Source organism: Dama dama, chromosome 4, assembly GCF_033118175.1.
Source record: "Dama dama isolate Ldn47 chromosome 4, ASM3311817v1, whole genome shotgun sequence".
In the NCBI taxonomy this organism is placed as follows: domain Eukaryota; kingdom Metazoa; phylum Chordata; class Mammalia; order Artiodactyla; family Cervidae; genus Dama; species Dama dama.
In genome coordinates, this window is record NC_083684.1 from 59,940,741 (window position 1) to 59,958,601 (window position 17,861).

A 17,861-nucleotide genomic window follows, 5' to 3' on the forward strand; every position below is an offset into this window, starting at 1 on the left:
CCCTGCAGTGGAGGCTTCCCTGGTGGTTCAGCTGGTAAAGAATCCACCTGCAATGCTGGAGACCCTGGTTCAATTCCTGGGCCAGGAAGATCCCCTGGAGACGGGATAGGCTACCCACTCCAGTATTTGGGGGCTTCCCTGGTGGCTGAGACAGTAAAGAATCCACCTGCAGTGTGGGACACCTGGTTTGATCCCTGGGTTGGGAAGATCCCTTGGAGGAGGGCATGGCAACCCACTCCAGTATTCTTGCCTGGAGAATCTGCATGGACAGAGGAGCCTGGCAGGCTACAGTCCATGGGGTCGCAAAAGGTCGGACATGACTGAGTGATTAAGCACAGCAGAGCCGCTGCAGTGGAAGTTCGGAGTCTTAACCACTGGACCGCCAGGGCTTTTTCTAGAGCTCCAACCTCAGCTTAGCAGCGGCTCTCCTAATATCAGTGATGATGATGATGGTGATGATGATAGAAAATAATTTTACCTAGTATTTCTCATGTGCTGGGCTCTGCTCTAAGTTATATATATATAACTGTTTAGATCCTCACACAACCTTTGTGTAGTAAGTAAGCTTATTCCAATTTATGGATGAGAAAAAGGATGCACAGAGAGGTAAAGTACCTTGAGCCATGTGGCTCTGCTGTCCGGCTTCAGTGGTTGCGGCTCCCGGGCTCTAGAGCGCAGGCTCAGTCGCTGTGGCTTTGTTGCTCTGGGGCAGGTGGGATCTTCCCAGACCAGGGATCAAGCCAGAGTCTCCTGCATTGGCAGGCAGATTCTTTACCACTGAGCCACCAGGGAAGCCCCTGTGGGTCTTGTTTTTTTAAGGCCATGGGAACTTTGCTGCCGGGCCTGCCAGCAAAACGAACAGGTCGAGGACGCAATCACCAGAGCACCTGAGAAACGAAAGACTCGGAAAGATGGGGTTGAGAGGGATGGAGTCAGCTTGTGACTGATTCCGACGACTTTATTGAGGGGTAACATACATATATATGCTAACAGGACTCACCAAATTTTAGATCAAAGACATGCATGTGTGCAGAACTGCAGACACTAGTTTTAGCTCAGGAGTTTTATCTCAACTCTAGTAGAGCATGGCACCAGCGTCTTACAATCAGTTAAAGACTACCTAGACATAAACCATTCACAGGAGCCCGATAATCTTATCAGAGTCAGGAGAATGGGCAAATGGTGGCTACAGCAATTTCCTTGAGGGAGGTGAGAAAGGCCAATTTGCACTTGAATAAATCAGGGGTGGCGGGACAGAGAGGGACCTCTTAGATCTCTCTCAGGGCCAAGAAAGAGCCTGAGCAGTCAGGCCGGCTCCCCGCACTTTGCCAGCCGCCTTGGCCGGCCTCCCATCCTGCCTTCCACTCTGTGACCTGTAATTGTCCAGGAGGAAGGGAGGGAGGGTGTTGCCTGACGGGATCAGAGCAGTGATTCGCAGTCCCAGTTACATGTTGGAATCATGTAATAATATCCCCCCACCCAGAACTCCTAGCTTGAAGGTCTTTTAACAAGTGCTAGTGGTCTGCCAGACAGCACCAGGGCTCGGTAACCAGGGAGGACAGTGGGATGGCTGGTTGAGGGCTGGATGGCCTAGAACTTCCGGTGGCCTCCAGATCAGGGCCAGGGGAGAAGTCACTTCGCCCAGAGACTTTGGCTGAGTCCCTGGCTCTCTGAGCTCTGTCCTCACTCTCTCAGGGTCACATGAGCCTCCACGCCAGCCTTACCTTCATCCACTCACCAGAGAGGTGCTGTTTTCCCTGAGCCATGCCAGGTCTGGCGATGGGTACACACTTCACCTCTTCCTCCCCACGAGCCCCTCTGTGCCACTGAGATAATCAGGATGCTCTTGTTGAAAGTGATAGAAACCCGACTGAAGCTGTTGTTTTCAGAAAAGGGGATTTTATGGATTTGTGAGTCCATGTTGGGAGAGGTCAGGCTTAAGAAAAAAATAAAGGATTTCTCCATCTGCTGTGGATTGGCTGATTTCCAGGCAGTGGGAAAAATAACTTCAGCTGCTTTGGGCTTCCACACTGGCCCCTCAGAACCAGAGTGGGTGCTGGAGCACCTCTCCTCAGCTCCAGGCTGCAAAGTCCCAGGGAAGGATTCTGATTGGCCCAGCTCAGGTCACGTGCTCATCCCTTTGTCAGTGGCTGTGACACCTCAAATGGTCCAGCTTAGATCACGTGCTTGCTCTGTGGCTAGAGTCTAGGAGAAGAGCTGCTAGGTGGACGGACAGACAGATAATGGTCCGCCTTCCCCACTTCTGTACAGTGAGTCTTGACATTGGATGTATTTTTAAAATTTATTTTAATTTTAATTGGGGGATAATTGCTTCAGCACATTGTGTTGGTTTCTGCCGTATGCCAGCATGAATCAGCCATAGGTATGCGTCTGTCCCCTTCCTCTGGGCGTTTTAAAGTGTCACAGGTCCCCCAGTGTTCCCCAGTGGCTCCTGTGTTCCCCATTCCTGAGGGGTTTGACTGTCATTCCAGATGAAGAGCATGAGTGTGGGGGACCCCCGAACCTTCCCGTTCATCGAGCCCCCACCACCAACCAGCTTGGAGACGGCCATCCTCTACCTCCGGGACCAGGGGGCGCTGGACAGCTCAGAGGCCCTCACCCCCATCGGGTCCCTGCTGGCACAACTGCCAGTGGACGTCGTGATTGGTGAGGACCACCGCCCCCCTGGGGGTGATCACGGAGGGTCCTGAGAATGGGTGTGGGACGCTGCTCACTCTCTGAGTGACCTGGAGGCAAGGCTGTTCTGTCTCTGGGCCCTGTCCATTCATTCACAGGTCCTCTGTGCCACACACTGTTCTAGCACCAGGGTTACAGCAGTAAACAAAACAGATGCTTCTTTCCTGTGCCCAGCCCAGCCCCAACTTCACCCTGGTACCCGCCTTCCTGTGGTTATAAGGATGTCAAAACTGCCAGCCTCTTCCTCTTACTCATCCCTGATCATGCCAGCCCCTCCCAAGGAGCTTGCTAACCGAGGCATATTCATCTTCATCTTGCCCAATTCTCCTGACTCAGGACATTCTGTATTTACCAACCATCCATGGCCCAGAGAATAGTCCCAGCTGAGCTCTGCCACCTGGGGCATCATTTCCCAAGCCTGGTGCTCAAGGGAGCTTGCTGCCTGCGTCAATGTTAAAGTCCCCGTCATTGTGACACGGTAGAGCTGCAGTATGGGCAGCAGGCTGGGTACCGCCCACCCTGAGGGCCTCCCACGGCTATGGAAGTGATTTCTGTTTGTGTTACAAGAGGACAGGGATGGTGCAGAGAGAATCGGATCTGAGAAGAAAGAGAATGTTCTGTGAGCCTTTGCTGTATGTCAGCGTGGAAGACTCTGTGGCCCTTATTTCATTTTCATCTGGTGAGGGTAGGGCCTCAGGCGTCCCTGTTGTACAAATGAGGAAAACAAGGCTCAGAGAAAGCGCGTCCAGGGAGGCACTCGTCAGGGAGGCACGCCCCAGCCAGGCTGGCACCGTCGGTCCCTGAGCCCTGCGGGGCGGGCGGCACAGATGACGCGGTGCCGAGCAGTTCTGGGCCCAGGTGGCTCATTGCCAGTCTTCCTCCGTGCCAGTAAGCACCCAGTGCTTCACAGTGAAACAGTTCATGCTCACAGCATGTAGACGCTGCTGTTAGCCCATTTCACAGATGGAAAAACAGAGGCACCGAGAGGTGGAGGGACTTGCCTGAGGTAACAGAATTAAGGGTTCAGGGACAGCCTTGTTTTTCTGCCCATCTTTATCTTATGAGGCTAGCTGTGTAACAGGAACTTTCTGGAAAGGTAGGCAGGGGAACAGTGAGGATGAGTCAGGTCACTTCCACTGGCAGGTGGAAGCAGTCTTTCATCACACTGGGAGGTGATTCTGGATGTGATTCTGTCCCCCTGGCTCCTGAGGCCCTCTGGGGGTAAGGTGGAGAGTGGGTCGGGCACCTGAGGAGTGGGGAACGCCGTCGGGCACCCAGGAGGCTCAGCGTGGGTCCTCCCCCAGGAAAGATGCTGATCCTGGGCTCCATGTTCCACCTGGCCGAGCCCGTTCTCACCATTGCCGCTGCCCTCAGCGTCCAGACGCCCTTCACCCGCAGCACCCAGAGCAACCCCGAGTGCGCGGCGGCGCGGCGGCCCCTGGAGAGTGACCAGGGCGACCCCTTCACGCTCTTCAACGTCTTCAACACCTGGGTGCAGGTGAGCTTGGCAGCACCCTCCCCCACCCCAGCTGCCTGGCTGTCATTCTGCATGGAATCAGGGCTTTGCGCTCCACCCCCACCCCAGGGAGGACCCCTGAGGCCCCTGCAGACCGGGCCTGGCTGGGGAGAACCCCGAATCCACTTTTCCTGGGACGAGCACGTGCTGAGGGGAGCCTGGGGTCTCTAAGCACTGACTAAAGCCAGCACTGTCGGCTTTTTAGATGCCTTAGGGAGTATCTGTGTATTGAACACATGTTCCCTGGCCTTAGGGGGTGTCTGTGTATTGAACACATGTTCCCTGACCAGGCCTGGTCCTGTCCTGAGCTGTGCTAGGGACCTGGTGGTGACTAAACTCACCTGGCCCTGCCCTCCTGCAACTCCCAGTCCAGTGCAGGGAGGCAGACCGTCCCTGGACAGTGACCACCCAGAATGGGCTGCAATGGGGAGTCGCCAGGGCTCAGAGAGCCCCAGAGGGCTGTCTGACCCTTAGTAGTCTGGGAGGACTTCCTGTATGAGGAGGCATTGGGGCTGAGACCTGGAAGAAGGAGAGCAGGTATCGTTGAGGGAGGGCTGACAGGTCTCCCGCCAGCCTCACATCTTCCCAGTGGCTGGTGTTGGGTCTTGTCTAGGTGGTGGGTCAGCACCCCTACCCCTTCCCTCGGCTGGTCAGGCCCTGACCTCCTGGCATTTGGACCTCCACTCAGGTGAAATCTGAACGGGGCAGAAACTCACGCAAGTGGTGCCGCCACCGTGGCATTGAGGAGCACCGGCTGTACGAGATGGCCAACCTGCGGCGCCAGTTCAAGGTGAGGCCTGGGAGAAGGGGTGGGGGCCAGCCCCCTGGGGGAAGGCAGCCAGGAACAGACTTGGGGCATGGGGGTGGGAAGAGGTAGAGGGAGAGTATGCGTGAACACCCTCCACGGCGTGGCATCTCCTCTTCTCTGACAGCATCGTCAAAGCCCCTCCCCACACCCACCTCCCCCACCATCACATGGCTAGGTGTTGGGTGGGGCCAGGGCAAAGGGGTGAAAATCCAGGAGGGCTTCCTGGAGGAGTGGACAAGGTCTGCTGTCACGAGTCACATCCTCACGAAGAGCCTCATTCTCGAGCTGGGGTGCTGAGGTGGCCACGCAGGCCGAGTGCTGGGAGGTGTGGAGCATGGGCTAGGGTGGGTGGGCTTCAGTAGTGATGGTTAGAGGCACCGTCTGGAGCGGGACACCTCAGCACTGAATCTGAGCTCTGCTGCTTGCTAGCAGTTCAACCTCCGGCAAGTTACCGGGCCTCTCAGGGCCTCAGCTTCTCCCTCAGAAAATGGGGAAGCAAAAAATAGTCCTGCCTCCAGCATTCCTGTGAGGACTAAATGAGTTAATACTTTGCAGTTTTTTTTGTATCTACTTTATTCCTTTATTTGGGCCGTGCTAGGTCTTCATTGCTGAGCGCAGGCTTTCTCTAGTTGCTGCAAGCGGGGCTCCTCTCTAGTTGTGGTGCTCGGGCTTCTCACTGCCGTGGCTTCACTTGTTGTGGAGCACGGGCTCTAGGGTGGGTGGGCTTCAGGGGTTGGGGCACCGGACTTAGTTACTCTGCAGCATGTGGGATCTTCCCAGACCAGGGGGCGAACTGATGTCCCCTGCATTACATGGTGGTGGATTTGTAACCACTGGACCACCAGGTAATCCCTGCAATTTTTATTGTTGTTATTAAGATGTGGTTCTGCAGGTGGTTTGTGTCATTAATATTCCACGGGCATCTTTCCCTTCGAGCACAAAAAGGCTCTGGTGCTGGGGAATTCTAGCCCCCTGTTGTGTGGCATGCCACGGAATGAAAATAAAATAAAACAGCCTCTGATGTAGCCATTCCCCTTGGCTGCAGATCTTGGAGTGTGCAGTCACCACCAAGGCCTCCCGTGTGTTAATGTGTCCCCACATTCAGACATCCCCTTCGTACTTGACATCATCTCTCAACGTCTTTGACTTTCTAAAGAGTGGTGGTTCAACCTTTGTTGGGCCCCAGATGCTGAGAAACGGGAGAAAAGTGGGGGTGCTTTTCCTTTTCTCACTCCCATGAGATATCCTGCCTCTTCTCATTGGTTGGGGCTCAATGAGAAACAGAGGGTCAATCCAGTAGGTTCCCTGGGACGCTGTTTCTGGAGGTGTGGGCAGGAGGTTTCTCAGGGGCTTTGGAGTCATGGGGAGGGTCCATGATTTCTAGATTCCGCACCCCACCCCGGAGATTGTGATTCAGTCGTTCTGGGTGGGGCGCAGGTGTTGACATTTCTTTTTTTAAATAATTTTATTTATTTATTTATGACTGTACTGGATCTTTGTTGCAGCTAGCGGGGGCTACTCTCTAGTTGCGGCGCACAGACTTCTCATTGCAGCGCTTCTCTTGCTGCAGGGCACGGGCTCCAGGGCGTGTGGGCTCAGTAACTGAGGCTCCGGGGCTCTAGAGCGTAGGCTAAGTAGTTGTGGTGCAGAGGCTTAGTTGCTCCGAGGCATATGGGACCTTCCCGGACCAGGGATCGAACCTGAGTCTCCTGCATTGGCAGGCGGGTTCTTTACCACTCGGTCACTAGGGAAGCCCTGGTATTTGTGACAACTTCGAGATGATCCCAGATGCTGCTGCTGTTATTGGCCAAAGCACCACACTGTGAGAAGCGTTTTACTGTAGGAACCTCAAGGGGCTGGTGCAGGCCTGGAGGGGCAGGTGGGCGTGTAACCAGAGCCCGGGGACAGCTGGGTGGAGAGGCTGTGTGACCTGAGGCCCCAGCGAGGACCCTGCATGGTAATGATCACCCGGCCTCCTCTCCTCTCTCCTGTCCCCTGGCCTGGGTGTTCTGTTGGCCAGCGATGAAGACAGTTCTCTTTCCTAAAACAGTCATGTGCCCAGCACCATGCAAAGAGTTGTTTTTACTTCCCTGACCAGGGATCGAACTTGGGCCCTAGCAGTGAAAGCGCCGAATGCTAACCACTGGACCACCAGAGAATTCCCAGAAAGTGGTTCTGGTATAGCCCCTTTCAGCTCCAGCTGGGAGTTCCCAGGAGGGTCCCTGTTTGTCATTTGAGGACAAGGTGGCTCAAAGGGTGAGGTCATGGGCCAGCCAGCTGCAGGCCCCCAACTGGAACGTGCGTCTGGGCCCAGAGTGCGCCTGACCGTGTCCCTGACTCGGGCTCCATCCGCCCCCAGGAACTGTTGGAGGACCACGGGCTGGTGGCCGGCACCCGGGCACTGCAGCCAGGGGACAGCTATAGTCGGCTGCAGCAGCGGCGGGAGCGCCAGGCGCTCTATCAGCTGAAGCGCCGGCACGAGGAGGGCGCGGGGCGCAAGCGCAAAGTGCTGCGAGTCCAGGACGACCAGGACGGCTGGTCCAGCGACGAGGACCGGGGTGGCTCAGCCTCCCGGGGGGCCGGCGACAGCGTGGACATCCAGGTGGGGCGCCATTGGCGGTCTGGGGCCTGGGGCGGTGGGGATGGAGTTTATCAGAGCGGGGACTCCTCATCTCAGGAGGTTGGTTTCCGTGGACAGGTGTCTACTGAACCCCTGGGATCCCCAGACCCCAGTTCCAACCCCTTGGGCGGTGGGAAGGGCCTCAGGAACCCACCTTCCCCTGTGTTGTCCCCAGGACGTGAACTTTAAGCTCCGACACAATCTGGAGCAGCTGCAGGCGGCCACCAGCTCAGCCCAGGCCCTGACTCGGGACCAGATGGCCCTGCTCAAGCTGGTGCTTGGCCGGGGCCTCTACCCGCAGCTCGCCATCCCCGACCCGCTCAACAGCGGCCGCAAGGACTCGGACCAGGTGTGTCTCCTTCCTATCCGTGTCTTGTCACCTGTCACCCCTTCCCAGTGCCTGCTCTGTGCTGGGGTTAGAGCACTGACCGAGGCAGCCCTGGCCCTGTCCTTGTGGGGTGCAGTCTAATGATGGGGGTGGGGGAGAGACTCGTGCCCAGACAGTGACCCAGAGTGGGATGGGGACCCAGGGGCTGAGGGGACAGGGGCACCTGATCAGCGTGGGAGGGAATCAGGGAGGGCTTCCTGGAGGAGGGGGTTTTGCGTTGCGATGAGGAGGAGGGAACCTGGCAGGGGGGAGAGCAGGTCTGAGCCTCTGTCCCCTGGCATCCGCCTTCCACGCCTTCAGATCTTCCACACCCAGACCAAGCAGGGTGTTGTGCTGCACCCCACCTGCGTCTTCACCAATAGCCCCGAGGTGCTGCACATGCAGGAGCAGGCGGCCAGGGGCAGCGACGGGAGCCGAGGTACTGGGAGCCCAGGCGCCGGGAGCCCAGGCGGGGGTGGGAGAAGCCTTCCGCTGGGGGTGTGCGGGGGCACAGTGATCTCGGGGTGCCCCTTGCCATCGGGGGTTGCCCCCTCACACCTCCCATCCTCTGCCTTCCCTGGGGCTGCTGACCTGAGACCTGCAGGTCCCAAGAGCCACGCCTGGCTGGGTGGCCTTGGGGGGTCTACGCCTCTCTCCACCGAGCCTCACCCTCCCCATGTGGTGCTGGCTGTCTGGAGCCGGTCCCGAGGCCTGAGGTTTGCACCATTAGGGCAGCACCTGCCAGGAGAGGAGTCAAGGGAGCTCTGTGAACCTCAGGGCTCGGTCCTTCCCTGGGCGGGTGGTCCCCCAGCCCCAGTGTTCAGGCAGTTGCACTCGATCTGCCTTCTAGTGGGATCCAGGCCAAAAGGTGGCCACTCGGGCCAGGCCGGTCTGCAGGGGCGCCCTTTGCCAGGTGCAGGCCCTGCGCTCCAGTGGGGCTTCACGCCCTGGGTGTTGTGGGCTTTGAGTGCTGAAACACAACTCATCCTTCTCTTGTTTGTAAAGAAAGTAACACACTGCGTTAAAATGCAGATAGTAACCCCACCAGATAAAGTTGATGATTTTAAACACTAAAGATAGAATTTGAAATTTTCTTGCTAATCTTTTTCTTTGTAAAAAAAAGTTATTTATTCTTTATGAAGGAGAATTGCTTTACAGTATCGTGTTAGTTTCTGCCATACATCGACATGACATCTTTTTTTTTTTTTTAATGTTTATTTATTTGTTTGACTGCACTGGGTCTTAGTTGAGGCATTCGAACTCTTAGTTGGGCCGTGTGGGATCCATTTCCCTGACTAGGGATCGAACCCAGACCCCTGCATTGGGAGCTCAGGCCTTTAGCCACTGGACCACTAGGGAAGTCCCTCTAATCTTTAAGTTGTGTAAATTCCTAGTCAATTTATCCTCTTCCTATTACAGTAAGTCCCCTACATATGAACGAGTTCCATTCTAAGAACATGTTCATAAGTCCTGTTTGTTCATAAGTCTTAACACAGCTAGGACCCATCTAACACAATCAGTTATCTAGTACTGTAATAGGTTTATAATACGTTCACATCTTCGAAAGTTTGCAGTCTGGAGGTTTGTGTGTAGGGGACTTACTGTACATGGTGTTTCTCTGTTTTAAAAACTAATGATTTATGCATTTATTTTATTTTTGGCCGTGTTGGGTCTTTGTTGCTGCACGGGCTCTTCTCCAACCGCAGTGCGCAGGCTTCTCGTTGTGGCCCCCAGCCTCTGGAGCACAGGCTGAGTAGCTGAGGTGCATGGGCTTAGTAGCTCTGCAGACATGTGGGGTCTTCCTGGATCAGAGATCAGACCCATGTCTCCTGCCTTGGCAGGTGGATTGTTTACCCTGAACCACCAGAAAATCCCATTTTTCTCCTTTTTGAAAACATTTAGAAAGTTCCAGGCATCTTTTAAGTAGAGAGACTGTGATGAACCCTCTGTGACCTTACCCAGGTGCAGCCATCAGCATTTTCCATCCTTGTTTATTCTGTCCCCTTGAATTTTTTCCCCCGTCTTTGCTGGAGCATGTTAAAGCAAGTTCCAGACATCTTACCAGTTAGTAGTAATAATAAAAATCCTATTCATAAGGACAGTTATTTTGTATCACCACAGTGCTGTCATCCATCAGCCCTAACAAAATTAGCAACAATTCTTAATATCACTGCATAGCCGAAATCACATTGAGCTTGGCAGAGTGTTTAAGAATATGCCACAGACATTTTATCCTTATACATGTTCTTTGTGTGGACACTTGAATGGGGCTTCCCTGGTGGCTCAGATGGTAAAGAATCTGCCTGCAGTGCAGGAGACCTGGGTTTGATCCCTGGGTCAGGAAGATCCCCGGGAGAAGGGAATGGCTACCCACTCCAGTATTCTTGCCTGGGAAATCCCACCGACAGAGGAGCCTGGCGGGCTACAGTCCATGGGGTCACAGAGTCAGACACGACTGTAGTGACTAACACTTCACTGGAATAGCGGGGGCGGGACAGACCTCCCCTGGGGGAAATGACGGGTGTGTGTTGGGGGGTGGGGTGGGGAGGGGATGCTGAGCTGTCCCCTTGACTCTCTCAGATGACAGGGACAAGATGAGCAGCAAGCACCAGCTTGTCGCCTTCGTCTCCCTCCTGGAGACCAACAAACCATACCTGGTGAACTGTGTCCGCATCCCTGCTCTGCAGGTGGGTCCCACCCCAGCCTCCCCGCCTCCCTCCCGACTGCCTGCCAATGCCATGGCTGTGTTCCTCGGGGCAGGGGCCCCGGGGGTGGGGGCGGGCCTGGAGGAGCTGTCTGCCCCCAGGCTGGCTGCTGTCTCCTCCTCCTGGTATCCAGTCATTACTGGCCGAGCTCCTGCCCCGTGCCAGCACTGGGGAAGACACGCAAGGCAGGACCCGGTCCCTGCCCCGCCGGAGCTCACATCTCACTGGGAAGGGCGGGCAGCCGCAATAAACACCGTGCCGCCATGAATGATAGAGCAGAGCGCAAAGAATAGGGTGAAGGGGCTGGGGAGGGGAGGGCAGGGAAGGGGGCAGGCTCTAGTATGGGATTAGGCCATCTGGGTGGGCCTCACTGAGAAGGTGCAGTGAGGCAAAGGCCTGAACGTGGGAGGGGTTGTAGGGATCTCTGGGGGAAGAGCGACCTAGGGGGAAGAGCAAGTGCAAAGGCCCTGGGGCACCACATGCATGGCTGGAGCAGAGTCAGGGTGGGGGGGAGAGGCTGAGGGGAGGTCAGGGAGGAGGGTGAGACCAGATCTCCCTCCTCCCCACCACCAGAGGGTTCTGAGCAGAGCTGGATCGGGGACTGACATGGGGCAGAGTCCGCGAGCCCAGCAGGGAGGCGACTGCAGTCGTAGCACAGGAGCGGATGGTGGTGGGGACCGAGGATGGGGGTGGGTGAATGGGGGACGGGCAGGAGCCCAGTCGGGCGGAGGCCGCTCTCAGATGGCGTCACGCCTGTCCACTGCTTCCTGTCTCCTGCCCCCTCGCTTCCAGTCCCTCCTGCTGTTCAGCCGGTCCCTGGACACCAATGGTGACTGCTCCCGCCTAGTGGCCGATGGCTGGCTGGAGCTCCAGCTCGCAGACACCGAGAGTGCTGTCCGGCTCCTGGCGGCTTCCCTGCGGCTCCGGGCCCACTGGGAAAGCGCCCTGGACCGGCAGCTGGCCCGCCAGGCCCGGAGGCGGCTGGAGAACGAAGAGGAGGAGGAGGAGGAAGCCCTTGTCGACCACAAGGAGGTGGCGGCTCTGAGCAGGGAGCTGTTGCAGTTCATGACATCCAAGGTACCCACCTCCCGGGCACCTGCCCCTTGGCTGGAGGGGCCGTCAGCCATAGGGATGAAGGTTCTGGAGGGCCCTGGCTTCTAGCTCATCGAGATGCCCACATTTGGGGCTTTTCAAACCAGGGAGGTTGATGACAGGCTCAAGGTCACACAGCTGATAAGGGTGAACCCAAGATTTGACCCCAGGAGCCACCCCATTAAGCCCTGCAGCCCTTATTCAACAGATGCGCAAGAATACCTGCTGCATCTGGGGTGCAGGTTACCCCTTAGTAGCGGTTAAGGGTGTACATGATATGAGAGAGAAGCTGTGAGGTGCCTGGAAGACAGATGGCAAGAATTGGACAGAGCATGCTTGAAACCGAACCCCCACTTCTTTATGTGGTGTGTGGGTTGAGAATTACTTCTGATTCTACTACACATGGATGTGGTGGGACCTAGAGGACTGGAGAAAGGGGAACTGGCTGACATGAGAGAGTAGAAGAGGCAAGGTGGCCACACTTGAAGGTCAGACTTGAGGTCTGAATGTGTTCCCACAAGGGATGAGGACAGAAGGGGACTGGGGAAAGCAGGTAAGGGAGTGTTCTAGACAAGCCTTTGGTCATGAGTATCCGAAACCAGGGTGTGAGTGGCTTAAGCAATTGACCCATATAACTGAGAAGTCCAGGGGTGGACTTCAGGCACAGCTGGATCCAGGTGCTCCCATTATGTCTACCTATCTCCTGTCTGCTGATAGAGTCTGTCTGCTCTATCTCCTGTCTCTCTTTGCTCAGGTTTCCTACAGCCTCCGGCGGCTCACAGGGCTGGAAGTCCAGAACCTCTATGTGGGACCCCAGACCATCACGGCTGCTCCCAGTCTCCCTGGCCTCTTTGGCAACTCTACCCCGTCCCCCCACCCCACCAAAGGGGGCTACGCAGTCACTGACTTCCTTACCTACAACTGCCTCACGGTGAGCATGGACACGCACCTTGGCCCCTCGTCCTCCTGCCCCTGAGAGTGGGATTTTAGAGATTCCCCCCGGCACCCTCAACCACATTCCAGCTTAGTCCAGGGATGCATTTTCAGAAAGGGCCTGCCAGCCCGGAGGACTTCTGGGAAGGTCCCAGGCTGGCGGTGGGGAGCGGGGCAGGGAGCCAAGCCCTGACACAGCCCGACTGTCACAGAGCGACAAGGACCTGTACAGCGACTGTCTCCGCACTTTCTGGACCTGCCCGCACTGCGGCTTGCACATGCCCCTGACGCCCCTGGAGCGCATCGCCCATGAGAACACCTGCCCCGAGGCCCCGCAGGACGGCCCCCCAGGTGAGGCTGGCGCAGGGCCCAGATGCCTGTGTCCGCCCAGCTGTCCATCCAGTCTGCATCTGGGCGTTTGCTCCCCAGTCTGGGGATCCACGACCTCAACCCTCTGCCTGGCTTGTGCCACATATGGGCTTTGTCACTGAGACCCAGAGCCCTGGACAAGGAAGGCCTGGAGCCACCTCATTCTCGTGTCTCTGTCTGTCTCTCTTGGTCTCTGTCGCCTTCTGTCTGATCTGCCTCTGCGTTTCTGTTTCTCTTTTTCTCTGTTGTCCCCAAGCCGTCTCTGCCTTGGCCACATCCACCCTGTTGTCACCTGGAGGATGCCGCAGCGCGTAGACCTGGGCAGAGCCTACTGTGGTGCATCCCACGTCACACGCTGGTGCTCACGGGGAGATGGCTGCGGGGCCATGTGGTCCCCCCCCAGGGCTCTCTCTGTCTCTGTGTCTCCACTTGTGTCTTTGTCTCTCTCACCCTGTGGGGACACAGAGTAAAGACTTGCCTCTCTGTGTGTGTATTAATCAGGGATGGCTTCCTGAAGGAGACAGAGTTGGAATTCCCCAGAGGCCAGGAGAGCGCCTGAGCCGCAGGGTTTCCTGGTATTTGGGTGGGGGTGAGAGCATTCAGTGAAGCATCCCCCTCAACCCCCTTCTCTCCCCTAGGGGCTGAGGAAGCTGCCCCCGAGCCCCTCCAGAAGGCATCTGCCCTGCAGAAGCCCTACCACTGTGAGGCCTGCCAGAAGGACTTTCTGTTCACGCCCACGGAAATTCTGCGGCACCGGAGGCAGCACGTGTGAGCCCAGCTGTCCCGGACCAGGGCCAAGACCAGGACTGCCGCCCTCGCTCCCAGCCTAGGCTCGGAACTCTGACCTGGGCCCAGCCCGTGAATAAACTCTCACTGATGGACTCGGGTCTTTAAGCCTGCTCATCCATAAAGTGGGCATCCCAGGTGGTGCAGTGGTAAAAACCTGCCTGCCAATGCAAGAGACGCAGGAGAGGCGGGTTGGATCCCTAGGTCGGGAAGATCCCCTGGAGAAGGAAATGGCAACCCACTCCAGTGTTTTTGCCTGGAGACTCCCCATGGACAGAGGAGCCTGGCGTGCTGTAGTCCATGGGGTTGCATAGACATGACTGAGCACGTGTGCGCACACATCCAGAAATCAGCAGCCATCTCTGCTGGTCCTCCCCCGTGGTCTGACTCATCCCTCCTATTGCAGTGGCCACCTGATGCGTCCTGGGGTAAATCCCGGGAGTTGAGGCTGAGCAGGCTGAGCAGGGACCTCAGATTGGAGAAGGCGGTGGCAACCCATTCCAGTATTCTTGCCTAGAGAATCCCAGGGACGGAGGAGCCTGGTGGGCTGCCATCTATGGGGTCGCACAGAGTCGGACACGACTGAAGCGACTTAGCAGCAGCAGCAGGGACCTCAGGCTGCAGGTCCAGGGTCTGATCACCCCTGGTGACCGCTCTCCCAGAGTCTATCCTCATGGCCTCTGCTTTCCCTCGAACTCGGAGACCCCGGATTGGCCCATTCTCATGTGCGGCTTTGGGAGCTGGGTGGGGTGGGGTCAGTGTTCTGTGGGCCCACGGGCTGCCTGGTCATGGGGGCCATTCTGCTCTGCTGTCCGTGGGCAGTTCTAAGCCATCCCCTTGGGACTCCCCTACCACGTCTCCCCCACGGACATGAAAAGGAGAGGGAATGCTGTGAACAGTGATGTGATTAAATTCTATGACTCAGGTTGAAATCTGGGTGATGGCAGGATGGATGTGGTCAAGACAGAGACCATCATGGGGTAGAGGAAAGACCAAGAGACACAGCAAGAAAGAAAGAGAGAGATAAACTACCTGAACTCAAGAAGAAATAGATAAACTGCACAATGCTATCTGTGGGGTTGGCCAAAAATTTCATTTGGGTTTTTCATAGCAGCCTATGGAAAAACTCGAATGAACTTTTGGCCAACTTAATGCTAAGGCAATTTAATTCATAGTTAGGGATGCAGAGGACAGGCTTGGATGGGTTCACTGGTGACCTCCAGCAGACAGGGACTGAAGACAAGACACTCAACAATGGCTCATTCACAGCGTGGAAGAGGACGCCTCTGGCCCAGCACTGCCCTGATGCCAAAGCCAGACCCAGAACCACTTCCTGGGGGTTTAGCAATTCACAATACCACAGATAAAAAGAACAGTAGTACATCGTGGCCAGGCGCATTTCTCCAGTGATAGAGTCGATTTAACGTTCGAGAGTCAATTAATGCGATTCACCCTATTAAAAACAGAAAGGGCATTTGACAAATTTCAACACCTTGTGGCCTTGGATAAAGCCCCCTAACCTCTCTGCTCCAGCGATTTTTTCCTCTGACAAATGAATGCAGCTAAACTTTTTCTCAGAAGGTTCGTTTTGATGCAGAAGTCTTGGACTTAAGTCTAATAATTAAATAAACATAAAAATAAAATTAATAAACAATTAGAATCAATAATATAATAAAAATAAAAGTGCAAGTAAAAAATGGTAATTGGACTAAATCAAAATTAGAAAACTACAAAAGATACTAAGAAAAATAACAAAAAATGCAAAGGCAAGTGTAGACCTAGAGAAAATACTATATATAACAAATGTGTCATATATGATTAACTGTACATATTACATAAATATAGAAACTAAGTTATACAAAAAAATTCAAATCAATAAGACAACTACTTTATAAGTGGCAAATACTGAATATAAACCCCCAAAATAGAAAAGCATGGTTAATAAGCCCATGAAAAAATACTTGCCATCATTAGCCGTCAGGGATGCAATTAAAACCTCAATATATATCACAATAGTGCTCATTAGAATGCCTAACATAAAAAACCGAATGCTAAGTCAGTATGTGGCACAAGCAGAGCTCCCATACATTGCTGGTGGGAGCGTTAATTGGTAAAACGACTGGGAAAAAATTTTGAGAATCTCCCAAAATTGAACCTGGGCACGTCCTCTATGACCCGGCAGTTCCACTTGTAAACACACACTCCACAGAAACGAACAAGGGTATTGTGTGTTGGCAATAGCATTATTTGTAACTAGAACCCCACTAAATGCCTACTGACAAAAGAATAGTTAAGTAAATCGTGATCAGTTCTTAGAACAGAAGGGCCTAAACCACAGCTCCATGCATCCTAACGGGGGTTGGGGGCGGGGCGGGGCAACACCAGCCAGGCTGCTGGAGGGGGCGCTCCAGGTCTGTTTCTTGGTCTGGATGCTGGTGGCACAGGTAGATTTCATTTTCTGGGAAAACTCACCAAGCCAAAGATCCGTGCATTCTTCTGTATATCATGCTTCAAGAGCAAATTTTAAAAGATTGGTGAATGAATGCCTATCAACTTTGCATTTTGAAAGATCCTGCTACACTGAAGTTGTACAAATTCCCCAAAGAAGATGAAAGCACCCATTTCCCCAACAGCCTCGCCAGCATTTAATCCGGGTCAATCTGGGTCACCTATCAGAATAGACATGTTTCCCTGGGGAACTAATGAATAGTAAGAGCTTCTGGAACTGTGAAGGAAGGGCCTTAACACAGTTGAGGAGCTGTGACCCAATTCTGATAAATGCTCTTATGGCCGTCTCTGGGCATTTAGAGTTTCCTCCCTTCTTTCGCGTATTTTAAAATCTTTTGAAATTTATTTTATGTTTATTTTTGGTTGCACCGGGCCTTCGTTTCTGTGCTCAGTCTTTCTCTAATAGGAGCGGGGGCTGCTCTTCGTTGCAGTGTGCTGGCTTCTCGTTGCTGCAGCTTCTCTTATTGCAGAGAACAGACTCGAGCTCAGGCTCAGTAGTTGTGACCCACAGGTTTAGTTTCTCCAAGGCATGTGGAATCTTCCCGGACCAGGGATCAACACACGTCCCCTGCATTGGCAGGCAGATTCTTACCCACTGTGCCACCAGGGAAATCCCTATTTCTCTAGTTTTAAGAGCTTGAGTTGGGAAGTCATTTTCAGGGGCCATAACAGAAAAGGGATAGAGACAATAAAGGAATGGAAATGTTTTGAGTGGGTAAAGTCGTCATGAACAAAGCCAAAAGACAAGCAGCAGACTGGGAGAGGTGTTTGTAACATCTATGATGAATTGAAGCTTAAGGTCTAGAATATATAAAGAGCTGCTACAAACCAATAAGGAAATGACAAAGAGCCTAGGAAGGACAGAGTCAAAAGATTTGAGTCCACACAGAAGAGGAAATAGAAATGGCCCAGAATAATGTACAAAGATGCTAAGATTCACTTGAAATTAGGAGAAATAATTAATTCAGTACAGCCTGTTTGGAAGGACCTTCAGGAGAATCTTATCAAATGACCTGTAAAAATGCCCCTTCCCTTGGACCAGTGATTCCACCTCCAGGAAGTTATCCTGTAGACACACATATGTCTGGAAATAACATGTGTTCAAGGATATTCATGCCAGCTTTATGTGTAGGCACAAAAGATGGGAAACAGCTTAAATGTCTCTCCATATGAAACTGCTTAAATATTAATAAAACCCACCCAATATAATGGACCACTATGCAGACATGCCAAACAAAAGCAGGCTTTGTGCTGACACAAAAAATATCTCCAAGTTATACTAAGTGAAAGCGAGCAAGTTACAGAACCATGTGTCAAATGATCGCAATTTTTGAAAAATGAAAACATTTTGTTTGCAAGCATGCATTCTTAGTCGTGTCCAACTGTTTGCAACCCCATGGCCTGCCAGCTCTGCTGTTCATGGGATTCTCCAAACAAGAATACTGGCGCAGGTTGCAATT

The 17,861-nt window shown here is 54.0% G+C and overlaps 1 protein-coding gene across 1 annotated transcript in view; it reads left to right on the forward strand.

Moving 5' to 3' along the window:
- Positions 1 to 16,226, forward strand: part of DHX34 (DExH-box helicase 34) — a 28,968-nt gene extending 12,742 nt beyond the window's left edge. The window contains exons 7-17 of the mRNA XM_061139705.1: positions 2,493 to 2,667; positions 4,002 to 4,195; positions 4,902 to 5,003; positions 7,381 to 7,623; positions 7,817 to 7,990; positions 8,330 to 8,447; positions 10,589 to 10,695; positions 11,506 to 11,790; positions 12,560 to 12,736; positions 12,951 to 13,089; positions 13,746 to 16,226. Coding sequence (XP_060995688.1) covers positions 2,493 to 2,667; positions 4,002 to 4,195; positions 4,902 to 5,003; positions 7,381 to 7,623; positions 7,817 to 7,990; positions 8,330 to 8,447; positions 10,589 to 10,695; positions 11,506 to 11,790; positions 12,560 to 12,736; positions 12,951 to 13,089; positions 13,746 to 13,879 — 1,848 coding nt within the window. The 3' untranslated portion in view covers positions 13,880 to 16,226. The remainder of the gene's footprint in view (positions 1 to 2,492; positions 2,668 to 4,001; positions 4,196 to 4,901; positions 5,004 to 7,380; positions 7,624 to 7,816; positions 7,991 to 8,329; positions 8,448 to 10,588; positions 10,696 to 11,505; positions 11,791 to 12,559; positions 12,737 to 12,950; positions 13,090 to 13,745) is intronic.
- Positions 16,227 to 17,861: the final 1,635 nt, after the last annotated feature.